We start from the raw sequence: 15,058 nt of genomic DNA, 5'->3' as shown, positions 1-15,058 counted from the left end.
GTTTATTTATTAACCATCAATTTCTTATTCTCGCAGTGTTGGCGGTCTCTTGGGTCCCGAGAAGCGCGACGCATGGCTGCAAATACGTTCGGACATCGAAATGGCTACCGACAACTGGGCCTCGCTGGCCACCAAGTGTCTCAATATGATTGCGCAACGCGAGAATTGCGTGAATGTGTTGGTGACGCAGACGCAACTGGCGCCCGCCTTGGCAAAAGTGCTGCTCTTCGGGCTCGGCGGCATCTTTTCCATTGAAAATATCTACAGCGCACACAAGATCGGTGAGTGTTCGATTACATCAATAACAAGCCTTCTTATTTATGTTATTTTTCAACAAATTCGCATTTGCTTGCTTGCTTACAGGCCACGACACCTGCTTCGAACGCATTATGACGCGGTTCGGACGCAAGGGCACCTACGTCGTGATCGGCGATGGCACGGAGGAGGAGAACGCGGCGAAGACGTACAATTTCCCCTTCTGGCGCATATCGTCGCACAGTGATATACGCGCGCTCTACACGGCGCTCGACATGGGTTTCTTATGAAAGACGCGCAGCTGCTTCTGCTTCTGGGTACATTGCGCGGCAATAACACTGTAAAAAATACATACATATATGAGTTAAATGATGACTATTCTAATATTAACACTGCGCTCATGCAGATGCACGTATACTACTTAACTAAGCGAACAACTCTTGCATGTAAATTAAATCAATATTATTGTAGCTAAGCAAATGTACGCACTAAAGATTAAAAGACTTAATCATTGTATTTAGTAAAAGTAAAGTATAACTATTAAATTAATTAATGAAAAATAAAAATAAAAAATAAAATAAAAAACATATGTATAACACTAAAAATTTGAAAACAAAAAATATTTAAAATTTTATTTGTTTTTGCCTCAATGCGTTGCAAACAAACAAGAACAAGATAATAACAAAAAAATCTCTTTTAAGTTGTATTATATTTATAGAACGTGTGTTAACATAAAATTTCCTGGCCTAAGCTAAGTTTACAACCTGACTTAAATGATAATAATTATTTTGAAATTATTTTTTTTGTTGTTACAACAATTTGCAAGCATTTTCTAAATTTGAAAAAAAAATTAAACTAAATAATTATGCATGCTGAACACCCTGTTGTAGCTTTGATTATTTCGACATTAATTTTTTGTTGTTACAACAATTGTAAAGCATTTTCTAAAATTTGAAAAAAAAAAAAATTAAATTCAATAATTAAGCATACAGAACACCCTGTAGTTGCCTTGAATTATTTTCAACATTAGTTTTTGTTGTTGCAGCAATTTTCATACACTTTATAAATTTTGAAAAAAAAATGGAACTAAATAATCAAGCATGTTGAACACCCTGTGTTTGCTTTAAATTATTTTCAACTATAGCTTTTGTTGTTACAACAATTTTCATTCATTTTAAAAATTTTGAGAAATAAAATGTATTGAAATAATTAAGCATGCAGAACACCCTGTGGTTGCTTTAAGCGCGCCTGAAGTGCACTAATCCGACTGCTGCTGGGCTAATGTTGTACTGAACCGCAATTTAACTTATTTTTATAATTTATGAACTAATTTCAATTAGAACAATCTTGCAACGATTCAAAGCAGACAGAAGTTATTGAGTTTTGTCTGTATTACGCTTTTGAATTTGATTCAACAATCTAAATTCAACAAACTGTAGGAAGGTCCTTTCAAAATTAAGACCGAAAAAATTTAAAAAATATCTTCAAAAAATACAAATCAAAAATTTCCGAAAAAAATAAGATTTTGAGTGCTTGTAGCGAAAAAACCGCATGTGTTAAAACCTTTCAGCAGCTCTTCTTGATTTTTGTACAGAAATTTAAAAAATTAATTATACCATAATCATTTAATTGTCAATTATTTTCTCGGAGGTGTCAGCTTCAAAGTTTCAAGCTTACATACATATGTACTTAGTAGTGAAGAGTATTGAAATATTTAATTAAGCATAAAATATAAAATATATATACAAACCTATGTAAATGCATATTCAGGCTAAATCAAATTTAATAATTATTAAAAATAATAATAATAAAAATAAAAATAAAATTTCTTAAATTATTAATAAAATATTTTAAAGTTGAATCCAATTAGTTAATAAAGTAGCAATGACAATTTTCTGGAAAAAAATAAAGAAAAATAGAATAAAATGCACTAAATTATATTAAATTTCGGAGTTTTCTTCTAGAATGTGATGAATATATTTTAATAGGTAGATATAAGAGGGACAAGGAGATGGACTCAAGTCATATAAAATTGTTCTAACTTGAGTCGTTAGTTCAGTATATATTCCTAAAAGCGACATGTTAACAATAATTCATGCTGTATGCTTCACTAGATTAATGAAAAAACGCTTCACAGAAACTCCAAATCTACTGATACATATATTTTTAGGTATCCGAAGTTGCTATTGCTTACAAGTCCCTTGAATAACGCATCGTCATCTTATACGAACCTATATATATATATATATACCGTTGAGAGCAGAATAAAGGATATTATAATAGACATTTCAAAAAATTGTATAAAATGTCTTCATTTGCTGATCAGTTTTGATAAGTGATACTGATTAGCTTTTGATATACATATGTAAAAGGAAACTTCTGTATCTTCATTGGCTTTAAAACTATTATTGAATTTCCTTAGTGAAAACAGCCTTATGAATATTACTTGGCTTTCAAACTGTGATTAAGTAATCACGGAAACGACTAGCTTGTAGCAACGACATAAATAATCCACCACAATTTCCGCCAGCTTAACAGCCACTGAAGCTATATGCAGTTTCTGTGATTTCACGATATTTAATGGTGAAAAAATTAAGAAATTATTTTAAAGAAAAATTTTTTTCTTATTATATATTTATTAATATACACAGATATATATTTATCTCTGATTTTTTATTTTTCATTAAACATATTAATTCAGATATATCAAAAGTATAGTTTTAGCCATGATACAAACCATTGTTTTGAGAAACTCATGCATTAGCACTGGAACATTTTGAAAGCTAAGTATACTGAGCGCAGAATTAGCTAAGTTTACCAAGAGGAGAATTTGGCATCGTTAAAGGAGGAGCCTGCTTTAGAGGCTCCAAAAAATCGATTTTTTGTTTGAATCCAAGAATGTGTCCCTACAATTTCAGAAGCAAATTCAAAATATTTTTGAAGTTACAGGAGAAATAGTGAGCAAGCGTCGAGCAGGCATACTGACATACGGAAACTTTCTCGGTTTTTCACAGTTTGTTGAATTTACGATTTCCTACAGTTTGTTGAATTTACGATTTTTTCTAATTGGGCTGAAAGATAGAGAATTAAACGTCCTATTGAAACGAGACAAAATTTTTTGTATTCGGGATTAAATTCTTTTCTAGTTGAACCTAAAAAACCTTAAGAAAGTTATGATTAACCTACCATTTGAACAATCTGAAGTGAATTTAAAAAACAAAAATGATGGTTTTTTTGGGTTTTTTACATATATAAATGACATATATTTTAATGAAAAAATTTGAGAAGACTGCTGAAATATATAACAATAAAACCTGGAAGTTTCGTTTCAATCGAATATTTCTTTCCTTCCCAAAAAAGTTCTCGGAAAAAGCGATTTTTTGAAGCTTCTAAGCAGGCTCCCCCTCAATGTGATAGGCTTATATGATTTCGTCAAGTCTATATGATAGATGTTATAGTGGGTGGGTGGGTGCTATTTTTCAATATACACATTTTTATTTTTTTCATTGCATCTTACCGAAGCTTACCGAACAGTCTTACACACCATTGCATTGAGTGGAAAATGTAGACTATAACCATTTTTGGATTTTTTGGTAGCTATATCCTGTAATTAATAATATATTTTAAGTCCTTTTTTCGAACTTCGATATTAAAATTTCGATTTTGGAGGCTAATTTCGAAAATCTAAGATTTTTTACTTTTGTCTCAATTTTATGGAAAAAATTAGTTTGGTCTAATAAAAGGTTAAGAAAAGTTGATTTCGTCGTTTAGTGTAATGAACAGCTTTACTGCGGAACAATATTTCAATTGATGCAAATAGTATTCGAAGACTGTGTCACTCGACTGGAATTTATTCGACCCAGCCAGGACGGTCTCTTGCTTGAAATCATTTTATAATGGCAAATCATTTTCTTTATAATAAACTAAATTCTTGGTCGTAGCAATAAATTATATGCGTTTTATTTCTTCAAGAAAACCACATGTCTGAAAAAACACCCTTTACGCTAATACCCGAGTATATATGTATCTAGATAAACCAAAAAAAAAAAATTAAACAGCGAATTTCGGCCGCAGACATTTCAGCCAACGCAACCACAAAATCACACTTCATTCACACTCCCACTGACCGCACAGCACATTCAACCAAATCCAGCCTCTCCGCCTCTCTACCGTTCCGCGTCGTTCTCTCCTGAGCGCTGTTTTGCAAGTGTAAATTGCAATTTGCAGTGCAACTAACTCCGCTGGGCAAGCGTGTGCCTGAACATACTCGTACAACAATAAAAATAATACTGTGAGCGCAACATTAGTCTGTGGACGCCTACAAAAGCGGCGTATCTGACAGCTGCAGCTAATTAAGTTACAAATATCGGTTAAATCAAACGCACCCAGCCCAGACTCGTTGACTTGTGGCTGCGCCAATTATTCACGAGATCGCCTGTGGCGCACCGAGTAGCCGGCGGAGAATTACTAGACATGAGTTTGAAAGTAATGTAGAATGCCAATGCACATGAGTGGAAATAAAGTGCTTCAAACAGTACCGACATGGAGATATTGTTGAGAGTTTTGCGACTTTATACGATCATGAAACCATTTTCCAGAGCTTAGATCTAAGTTAGTGTGATACAAATTTGAAATTTGTGTATTGTCAGGGAACATTTATATTGTTATTCAGCTTAATTTTTCAAATCAAAATCAAGATTTCGGAACACCATGACTTGGCATCTAAAGTAAGTAACAATAAATGTTGTTGCTGTTGTTGTAGTGACATAAAACATACCTCAAACAATTTTGTGGAATTTAGTCGTTTTTTCTGTGCTTGGACAGATAAAAATCCGGTCCTTTTCGGCTACGTAGAATCTACTGTCGTGGGAACGGAGCAATAAATGTACTTGAAACTGGCTCAAGTTTTTCAACGACTTTGGAATTGAGCTGTAGGTGTCCTAAAAGCATAGAGGTTTACAACTTTTCTTTCAACGGATCACCAACCTTAAAAGTTTTTTTCTTGAAATCCAAATTTCGCCATATTTCCATGAGACTTCCTCTAGTATTTGTATTATTACGCATCCATTAAATACTCACATGATCTTATTTGAAGTGAACGAAGCTGAAACAAATAGTTTGCCAGAATCATGTTGCTGAGGACAGCTTTAGGAGCTTTCAAAAGAGCTTTTCAAACACCTCTCGATTATTCTGTTAAGCTCATCCATCTTGTAAGCCTCAGCTATATGTCAAAATTGCTAACAAAAAGCATTAAATTTTATGCAGCGTCAAGGCGAAGGTGTGGCAACATTCACCTTTAACCACAGCAATGAATTGTTGCATACGGAATTTTGGGTGCCAACAACAACAACAACTACAACCAGAACTGCAACAAATGCATAAAAATAATGTTGTATATTTATAGTTACATATGTACGTATCTAAAACTCAACTCGCACAACTATTGCAACAACAACAACAAGTGCTGTTGCCATGCGGCTACAAAAACACAGAAGACTGCGTTATACATACATACATAAATACAACATTGTTACTGTTTTTTGTCTCTTGGTTGCCTTTTCGAAAGGAAATTGAAAGTAGTTTATGCGACTCGAAGTGCTCACACCCAGTCATAGCTAAGCGTCGTGCCTAAGGTGAAGGTGGGGGAGCATGAGAGAATGTTGCAACAAAAGCTCTATATATACATATATACTCATTTATGTTGTTGTTACTATTTTTATACTCTCGCAACAACAGTTGCTAAGAGAGTATTATAGTTTTGTTCCCCTAACGGTTGTTTGTAAGTCATAAAACTAAACGAGTTAGATATAGGGTTATATATATCAAAACGATCAGGGTGACGAGTCGAGTCAAAATCCGAATGTCTGTCTGTCCGTCCGTCCGTCTGTCCGTGCAACAGATAACTTGAGTAAAAATTTAGATATCTTAACGAAACTTGGAACACGTTTTTCTTGGCACCCTGAGGAGGTTGTTTTCGAAAATGGGCAAAATCGGACCATTGCCACGCCCACAAAATGGCGAAATATAAAAAGCTATAACTAAGCCATAAATTGAGCTATTGAAGTAAAATTTGGTATGAAGGATCCCACTAGGAAGGGGCATAAGTGGATGTAATTTTTTTGGGGAAGTGGGCGTGGCCACCTACTAAGGTTGTTGTACATATCTCGTAAACCGCTAAAGCTATAACAACCAAACTTTCTAGAGTCGTTTCTTTTAGGCTCTTCCTTATACATTCCAAAAATGGAGAAAATCAGATTAAAACCACGCCTACCTCCCATACAAAGGTAATGTTTAAAACTACTAGAAACGCTTTAATTCAGTAAGGAAAAGCACTAGAAACCTTTAATTTCATTACAAAGATGTCACAGAAGGGCTGCATTCAAATTGGTATACACAAGTTGAAATGGGCGTGGCTCCGCCCACTTATAGGTCAAAACCATATCTCCGAAACTACTTGACCAATATCAATGAAACTTGGTTTGTGATATTTTCCTTACATCCCAATAATACGTTGTGAAAATAGGCCAAATCGGTTCACAACCACGCCTACTTCCTATATACCGGAACTTGGAAGACGATCTGAATATTTTACATTACAATATATAAAGTAAGCACTAGTGAAGATATCGGTGCAGAACAAATACTACGTTTATAGTGTGGCACCCTCATTCTAAAAATCGCTGAAATCGGACCATTGGTTTTCAAGACCCCTTATATCGAACCTAATATTAGGGTTTCCAACTTTCAATGGACTTTACAATATATATGACGAATATGTGGGTCAAATTGTGTAAAGTTAAATTGTGTAAAGTTAAATCAATAAATTGCGAGAGTATAAAATGTTCGGTTACACCCGAACGTAGCCCTTTCTTACTTGTTGTTGTTGTTATTATTATTATTTTTGCTCTTGTTGTTTTTACAATTGTTGCTGTTAGATCGTTTCGCCCATTTCACGGCGGTGGCGTGTGAAAAGCCGATAATTGAAATTGTAAAGAGCACAGCTGCCCACAACAACAACAACTCCTCCAATTGTTCTGCATTTTAAGTCCACAAAACAACAACAAATAATTGTAATAAGCTTTATTTAGTGGCTTCAGCTGTCAATCACAAGTTGCATCTTTCAACGCTTGTCGTGTCAGCCTCATTTTATTTTTTTCTCAGCTTTATCTAGGCGCTATGGCAACTACCTACATGAGTACGTGTGCGAGCGCGACCTCTACGCCCTTTCTGTTGCAAGGTAATAAAATTTTATCGTCAAAACATGACCAATGCTGGCGATCAAAAGCCATCAATATCTGTGAATTGATGTGTAGTCGACATTAATTTCACACACACACCCTCACACACATGGAGAGATAATGTAAGCTGGCTTATTCATATCTAGATACTACAGATTACAAACAGCACAGAACAATGAAAATCATAACTAGAAACAGAAATATACACACACACACGCATACATACGGATAGAGGTAGACAAAGAAAAAGGGCGTGCATTCAGTACAAATCATTCAAAAGCGAAACTCAGCGCGTCTCATTTGTAAGGCAGGCTGACAGAGGCCTCATTTTTCTCTAATGACTAGGCGCAGCGCAGCTTTCAGCGCGAGGATGCTGCGGCTCGGCCGACTGAGTGACGAACTGCATGCTTGTCTGTCCACCAGTTGTCGGTCCGTTGGATGGATGGATTTGTATGGATGGATTTGTATGGATGAATTGTGTTGTCCGTTCTGCTTTATTGCATTTGAGGTTGGAGTGAAAAGAAAACCAACCGAGCAACCACTCTGAAGGTTAGGCGGCATCATAATGTATCAAAATCATTATTGGTAATTATTCATTGTGCATTTTGCATGAGCTGGCGAAAAGAGTGTGTCTTGGCAGGAGCGCTGTAATGAGCGCTGCCTGGCTGTGGTGGCCGTAAGTGGTCACATAGTCATGTGGAAGTAGCATGTTCTGCAGGAGGGTAGCAATGTGTGGCTGTATCCCTGATAAATCTCAAATTAAGTTTTTCAACTATCGTACGTAGCACCGATTATGTCTAATTTATCGCCATTTCGTTACAATAAATAATTGTATTTTAGTTAAGTCAGTTCACGTAGTTTGTGCATATTGAGAGTTCTGCACTTTAGAGACTGCCTTAGACATTTCAAGAATTTGTGAGTAATAGTTATAGGAGTCAACAAATTCTGATGAGTTGGGTTTGAGAATTAAAGTGTGTTCTTCTTTTTATAAGGAAATGGTCAGATTATTTCCCAGACTTTCGGGCAGGGTTCACTTCCCCTTATGACTTATTGGTTTGACGAACGTTTTTCATCTGTGAGCGGGGTTGGGGCCTCCAGAATCTACGCCTATGCTACGGACGAAGCTGTGAGTGGATTACCACTTAGGTGGGAACCACGTAGATTATTAATCCCGTCGCTGATACCTTCACTAATAGTTACGGGTTGCATATTTGTCTTAAGCGAAACGGACCTTTCAGAGGGCATTGCTCGCTTCATTCTCCTACTTTCTGGGACGCTTACTAAAAATCATTGGGGGTGTTCCGTCCATCCCTCTTCTTTTCACCACAACGCCTTGTGACCGGTTATGGTGGAGTTCCTTCATAATATTTCCATGTTGCAAATGGGAAAATATGTCTGACTTGACTCTGTTGTTCCCGGACCCGAAATAAGGAAACAAGATATCAATAGATAAACTAAAAATGTGTGATACGAACAGAAGCCTAAAGTAGAGGAAAGTGGGTTATTATGGTTACAACATTATACTTTGAAATATCTTAACCGATTTTTCGACGAACCAATGAAACTTAAACAAGAAAAAACGTTAACTTCGGCTGTACCGAAGTTAATATACCCTTCACAGGTTGCATTTGTGTTTAAGCAAATCTAAAAACGTAAGAAAAAGTAATTAAAAAAGAGAAAACATTTTACTAATTCTTTTTAGCCGGGTTGTTTGCTAGAAACATTAAGGTTATATAGTTAACCGATCTGAACAATTTCTTCGGAGATTATATTATTACCTTAAGCAGTAATCCATGTCAAATTTCGTGAAGATACCACGTCAATGAGAAAATTTTATATAACGGGTGATTTTTTTGAGGTTAGGATTTTCATGCATTAGTATTTGACAGATCACGTGGGATTTCAGACATGGTGTCAAAGAGAAAGATGCTCAGTGTGCTTTGACATTTCATCATGAATAGACTTACTAACGAGCAACGCTTGCAAATCATTGAATTTTATTACCAAAATCAGTGTTCGGTTCGAAATGTTTTTATCGACAAATTTTGTTCAGCGATGAGGCTCATTTCTGGTTGAATGGCTACGTAAATAAGCAAAATTGCCGCATTTGGGGTGAAGAGCAACCAGAAGCCGTTCAAGAACTGCCCATGCATCCCGAAAAATGCACTGTTTGGTGTGGTTTGTACGCTGGTGGAATCATTGGACCGTATTTTTTCAAAGATGCTGTTGGACGCAACGTTACGGTGAATGGCGATCGCTATCGTTCGATGCTAACAAACTTTTTGTTGCCAAAAATGGAAGAACTGAACTTGGTTGACATGTGGTTTCAACAAGATGGCGCTACATGCCACACAGCTCGCGATTCTATGGCCATTTTGAGGGAAAACTTCGGAGAACAATTCATCTCAAGAAATGGACCCGTAAGTTGGCCACCAAGATCATGCGATTTAACGCCTTTAGACTATTTTTTGTGGGGCTACGTCAAGTCTAAAGTCTACAGAAATAAGCCAGCAACTATTCCAGCTTTGGAAGACAACATTTCCGAAGAAATTCGGGCTATTCCGGCCGAAATGCTCGAAAAAGTTGCCCAAAATTGGACTTTCCGAATGGACCACCTAAGACGCAGCCGCGGTCAACATTTAAATGAAATTATCTTCAAAAAGTAAATGTCATGAACCAATCTAACGTTTCAAATAAAGAACCGATGAGATTTTGCGTTTTTTTTTTTTAAAAAGTTATCAAGCTCTTAAAAAATCACCCTTTATATGATGCATGCCACCCAGTTGTTGTGATATGCAGCTAATTATATTATATATGCTCGCTATATATATTTCTTCCTCAAATTTAAACTTTTCGCTTTTCATTGCTTAATTTGGCCTGCTAAAACTTGAAGCGCTTGCTAACTAACCAAGACACCCACACTTACAGACTGGCTTTAGAATATTTGCGTAAATTATTTTCAAGTTATTCTTAACACATTGTTCCAATCTATCTACCGAATATCTACAAAGACTTTTGTTTTACTTTCATTTGCTGAAGAAGTTTATGCACAACAACAACAATGTGGTGTCCACTTGTTGAAAAGATGCAATCTTCAAGGAGGATTTCTGGGCATTTTTGGCTTTGCAGCTTAGTTTACGCAGTGCTTACACTAGTTACAAGCACACTTATACATATTTACATGATTCGCTGTGTAAGTTTTTAGCAGCTAACAGTTGTTTGTTTTAGCTGCTCGGCTTCTTCGCATTGCCTTGCTGGGCTTTGTGTTGGCACTTAAGCTGAAGCTGGCTTTATTTAAATAATCTTCAGTCAGTGTTAAAGTCAATTGTTAGATCTCAGCAATGTTGCGGATTATTGCTTAAGCTACCGCTGAGTAAGCTAAAGAGATTTGCTGCTGTGGTGGTATTCAGGATGTTAGCACATGCTTTATTTGATAACATGAAATAGTGGATAACTGTACTGCGATATTGCGGTATGGCTGAACAAACATTATTGTGGTGTAAGGTTTGACAACTTTTTTTTCTTTTTTTTTTAAATTTTTTTTCTGAACCATCATCATCTCAATAATATTGTGTTAAAGTTTTAGGTCATTCGAAGAAAAACTAAACTTTTTCTAAAAATTTTAATTACTAACAATTTTACAATAACAAATAGGTCGATTTTTTCGTCTGAAATCGTAATTTCTGCCTTTAGCTTTGAAGGAATCCTATGTAATAAGCGTAGTACAAATTTGAGGTTATGTGAATTCTTTAATATATAGAGTTTACCATATCCAGAATATAAGGGTCTTGGGCAAACTTATCTCAATCGGTTATTAATGATGTCCGGTTGTTGGTAACATTCAAAAAGTGAATAAAAATTAGTCTCAAAATCGTCGTGATATTTTTTGAGATATGGTAAATTCTTTCAACCAATCGTGTGGATGCACAGCACGGGAAAAGATATTTCGTCTCGCACTTTACCCGTATAATCAAAGAATCAATCAAAATGAGTTTGGAGAAACAAAATATAATGCTTGATAGAGACCAAAGATTACCATCTGTTGGGTTAAAGAGCCCGCAGATATCCGTCTTCCTCTAAAACTATTATCACACTACGTCACTCGGAGTGCTTTGTATCTCCTATTGGGATTGTGAAGTCTTCATTTAATGACAACATTCAGCCAAAGTACCTGGAGGTGAGCATAAATGCTACCACAATCTAAGTCGGAGGAGGTCAAACGTAGAATATCTCTTGCCAACAGGAACGGCAACTAAGAAGCAGATCCCTCTCTCGACAAACAAACTTTACGCTCTATAGTTTCTTAATATTCCCGTCTTTGACGCAGAAATATGGACGATGACACTGCTCTCCGCAATATCTTCGGAGCCGTCCGAGTGAGAGAGAAGTACTGAAGTATTTAGTTGGAAGCATGAAAAGACCTCTATATCGGCTTGGAAATAGTTAAGAACATTATATTCCTCCTGCGAATGCGCTGGTTGGACCCTGTCGCATGGATGGAAGATGAAGTTCCAGCGAAAAGCTCCTTCGATTTCCCCTGCTGGAAGCAAGGGCGCCGACGCATTTAATGGAGGGACCAAGTACATAAGGCCCTATCTGCACTTGGAATATAAACAACTACACTGACAACTGACTGACTATGTGATTTCGCAAAGGATAGAGGCAACTGGTGAAGTTTTGTGTTCTCGGCCCAGACCGACCCAGGGTTGTAATGCCAAAGAAGAAGAGACTGTACTCAGCAGCCATACCCGAATCAAGTCTGTTTGTTTATCTTAAAGATATCTGCTTAAAACCACTTCTACTGTAGTACAAATTTCTATGAAGAAAGAAGGCCAGACTTGGAGAAACCAAAAAACGATATTTACCACAGATTCTACAAGAAGCCTTGCCACATAAATATTTAAATACTGCGCGCAAACTAATATTGAAACAAACAATGCTTTTTAATCAATTTATGGTCACGAAAACTTATGGTCAAGGATTACACGGGGCGTCAGCGTCGAAAGCAAAGAAAGGTCTGCCACAACAAACAAGTAAACTTTCATGAAACAATTCACACCAATGGCCTTATGCCAAGCATTATTATTATATGCCACCTTAACGCCAGTACCCAGATATATATATATATATATATATATATATATATAGAATAACAAAGTAATACAACAATAAAACAATGTTGGCTGCGCTTGACATTGAAACTGCGCGCCCAAGCGCCATATTGTTTGTGGGTTTTATTTTCTTAAGTTTTTATATATAATTGTGTGTGTGCGTGTGCTTATAAAACACAATTCCACGTATTTTCACTTGGACTTCTTTACAGTTTCAGTTTTCAGCTTACAGTGCGACGCTTTAATGGCGGTCTACCCGCCTCTCTTGCGCTTTTCGCCCTGCGGCACGGCTACTTGTTTCGGTATCGGTCACTCTGGCAGCCATAAAGTACAAACAAATTAAAGTTTTAATTAAATTTACGTCTTCGCTTGTTGCTAGAAGTTTACTTTACAGAAATAGCGTGAACATTTTCAATATTTATTGGTTCCATACACGAAGAAAGTTTCAGATTTACTGGCGTGTTGTAAAAGTAATTGGGTACTTGTAAGGGAAATTGCCAATTAAAGGTTTGTTGCGAAATAAAAATTTATACCAGTTGAGTTATTTGTGTTTAGAGAGAATAAAATATGGAAAGTATTAAAACGAGTTGGTTGGCGGAGTTAAATTTTAAGCGGGGAAAATTTAATAATTATTGGGGAAAATTCATGGCAAATCACGTGCTTTTTTTCATTTTGTTTTCATTGAATTGAGGTTATTTTAACTTTTTGATTTCAGTTTTAGAAGAATACAATAAGAAAGCGGTCTCAAAAGCTCTTTATGTGATATGACACGACCGAAGTCGCTAGTCGTTGAAAAACATGAAACATCAACCGTTACTAACTGATATATGTATTGGATATAATAAAGAATTATCACGACCTTTGTAGTCAGCTAATCGTTGTCATAGATAAGATAAGAGTATATAAGGATAAGGGGAGAGTTCTATAAGATATTTTTATTCATTGAGAGACGACTTTAGTTTCGCATTTATCAGCTTAAGGAACTTGTATTGGATAATGAGTATCTCTGGTCTAAAAATTCTTAAAAAATTGGACAGTTTTTGTAGATCTAAGACCACATCAAAAGAACATAAAGTCCAATAGGAAGGTATGCGGGGATAGAATTAATTAATAAGCCACTTTTATGAACCCAAATCAATCATTCTTTATTTGAAAAAATAATAATATTAATTCTATATTTACATTTAAAAATTTAGAAACTCATTTCTACGCACAAATTCTTTAAAATTTAAAATAATTCCACAATTTAATCCAAATCAGCCACTTTTCATCCTCGTCACTCTCTTTGTATTGCTGATGCAACTCCACCAACTCAGCATCCAACTGCCGCTCCTGTGGCGTCAGCGTTGCCACGAAATCATCAAACACCTCACCAAATATGAAATTAAAATATTCCAACTCAAATGCCAGCTTTCTATGCTCCTTTACAGCGCTCACTAACTGTATATTTGATTGAGCGAGTAAATCGCCGATTATATTTGTTACTATGAGTAATTCAAATTCATCTAACGGTTCATTGATTAAATTTACATTTTCAATTATTGCCAAAGCATCCGTCAAAGCAGTGATTTTCTCTTGAGTAGCGACACTTTGCGCTGACTTAGCAGCTTTCAAATCAGCTAAAATCACTCTAATTGCCTCACGTGATAATTGCGCAAAATGCTTTTCGAATTCCAACAACAATTCATGGCGTGCGTTTAAATCGAGTGGACTACTGTTGGGGAGATCATTATATAATGTGTTGATAGTATCTGCTACAGTTTCCTCGATTTGCACAGGAACAGCAAAGCTGGAACCGATCAACTGTAATGAAGTGAGGTTAGATTCGAATTAAAATATCAATGAATGAATATATTAATGAATATATAATTTCTTAAATATTTAATTATTTTTTAATTACCTGCGCTATGCTGACAGCTAGTATTAAAGTTATAGCCCAGAATTTAGTCATTGTTATTCCTTTGTTGCTGTTTGGTGTCACTCCAATGAATGTAAGTAGTTGAGTGACTTGAAAGCTCTCAATACACCTCTTTTTATATTAACTTGCGTTTCAATTTAATTGACTTCGATAATTCGCAGTAAAATTATGAATTAACAAGTAGTGTAGTTCTAGAGAAAATCTTGTTTATCTACTAAAAGTCGTATTGCTTTTCCACATAATATTATTTAAGAGTTAACTCATTACCTATGACGTATGACGTAGATTTATTGGTATTAGGTGACGAAATAGAATTTGTCATTGTTTATGAGAAACCAGCATTTCACTGCGACTTAAGTCTATACGGAGAGTGAATCATTTTAAACTCGAAAGTTCATTTACCTTGAAAGTTGTATTACAACTTAACCTTATTTGTAAAGGTATTGGTATTTGTATTTGTATTTGTATTTGTATTTGTATTTGTATTTGTATTTGTATTTGTATTTGTATTGGTATTTGTATTGGTATTTGTATTT

At 35.6% G+C, this 15,058-nt stretch overlaps 2 protein-coding genes across 4 annotated transcripts in view; one reads left to right on the top strand and one right to left on the bottom strand.

Moving 5' to 3' along the window:
- LOC105212079 (developmental protein eyes absent) overlaps positions 1 to 1,054 on the top strand; it is an 86,238-nt gene extending 85,184 nt beyond the window's left edge. For all 3 annotated transcript variants that reach the window (XM_054227875.1, XM_011183847.3, XM_011183846.3), the window contains 2 exons: positions 37 to 281; positions 364 to 1,054. In XM_054227875.1, coding sequence (XP_054083850.1) covers positions 37 to 281; positions 364 to 545 — 427 coding nt within the window. In that variant the 3' untranslated portion in view covers positions 546 to 1,054. The remainder of the gene's footprint in view (positions 1 to 36; positions 282 to 363) is intronic.
- A 12,693-nt stretch (positions 1,055 to 13,747) lies between these two features.
- LOC105212078 (uncharacterized) lies at positions 13,748 to 14,663 on the bottom strand. Its single transcript, XM_011183844.3, has 2 exons — positions 14,505 to 14,663; positions 13,748 to 14,407 (listed from the first exon to the last, which is right to left on the bottom strand). Exons 1-2 carry the CDS (start codon positions 14,553 to 14,555, stop codon positions 13,826 to 13,828), a joined length of 633 nt encoding a protein of 210 aa, XP_011182146.2. The 5' UTR covers positions 14,556 to 14,663; the 3' UTR covers positions 13,748 to 13,825.
- Between the last annotated feature and the right edge of the window lie 395 nt (positions 14,664 to 15,058).

The sequence above is a fragment of the Zeugodacus cucurbitae genome, chromosome 3, assembly GCF_028554725.1.
Source record: "Zeugodacus cucurbitae isolate PBARC_wt_2022May chromosome 3, idZeuCucr1.2, whole genome shotgun sequence".
Taxonomy (NCBI): Eukaryota; Metazoa; Arthropoda; class Insecta; order Diptera; family Tephritidae; genus Zeugodacus; species Zeugodacus cucurbitae.
Note: the sequence above shows the minus strand (reverse complement) of the source record. Positions and strands in the feature narration are given on the sequence as shown.

Bases quoted from the DNA above. Each gene is read 5' to 3' on its own strand.
- LOC105212078 (XM_011183844.3), bottom strand. From the start codon at position 14,555: ATGACTAAATTCTGGGCTATAACTTTAATACTAGCTGTCAGCATAGCG. The intron at 14,408-14,504 runs GTAATTAAAAAA...ACTTCATTACAG, and splicing joins TAGCTGTCAGCATAGCGCAG to TTGATCGGTTCCAGCTTTGC.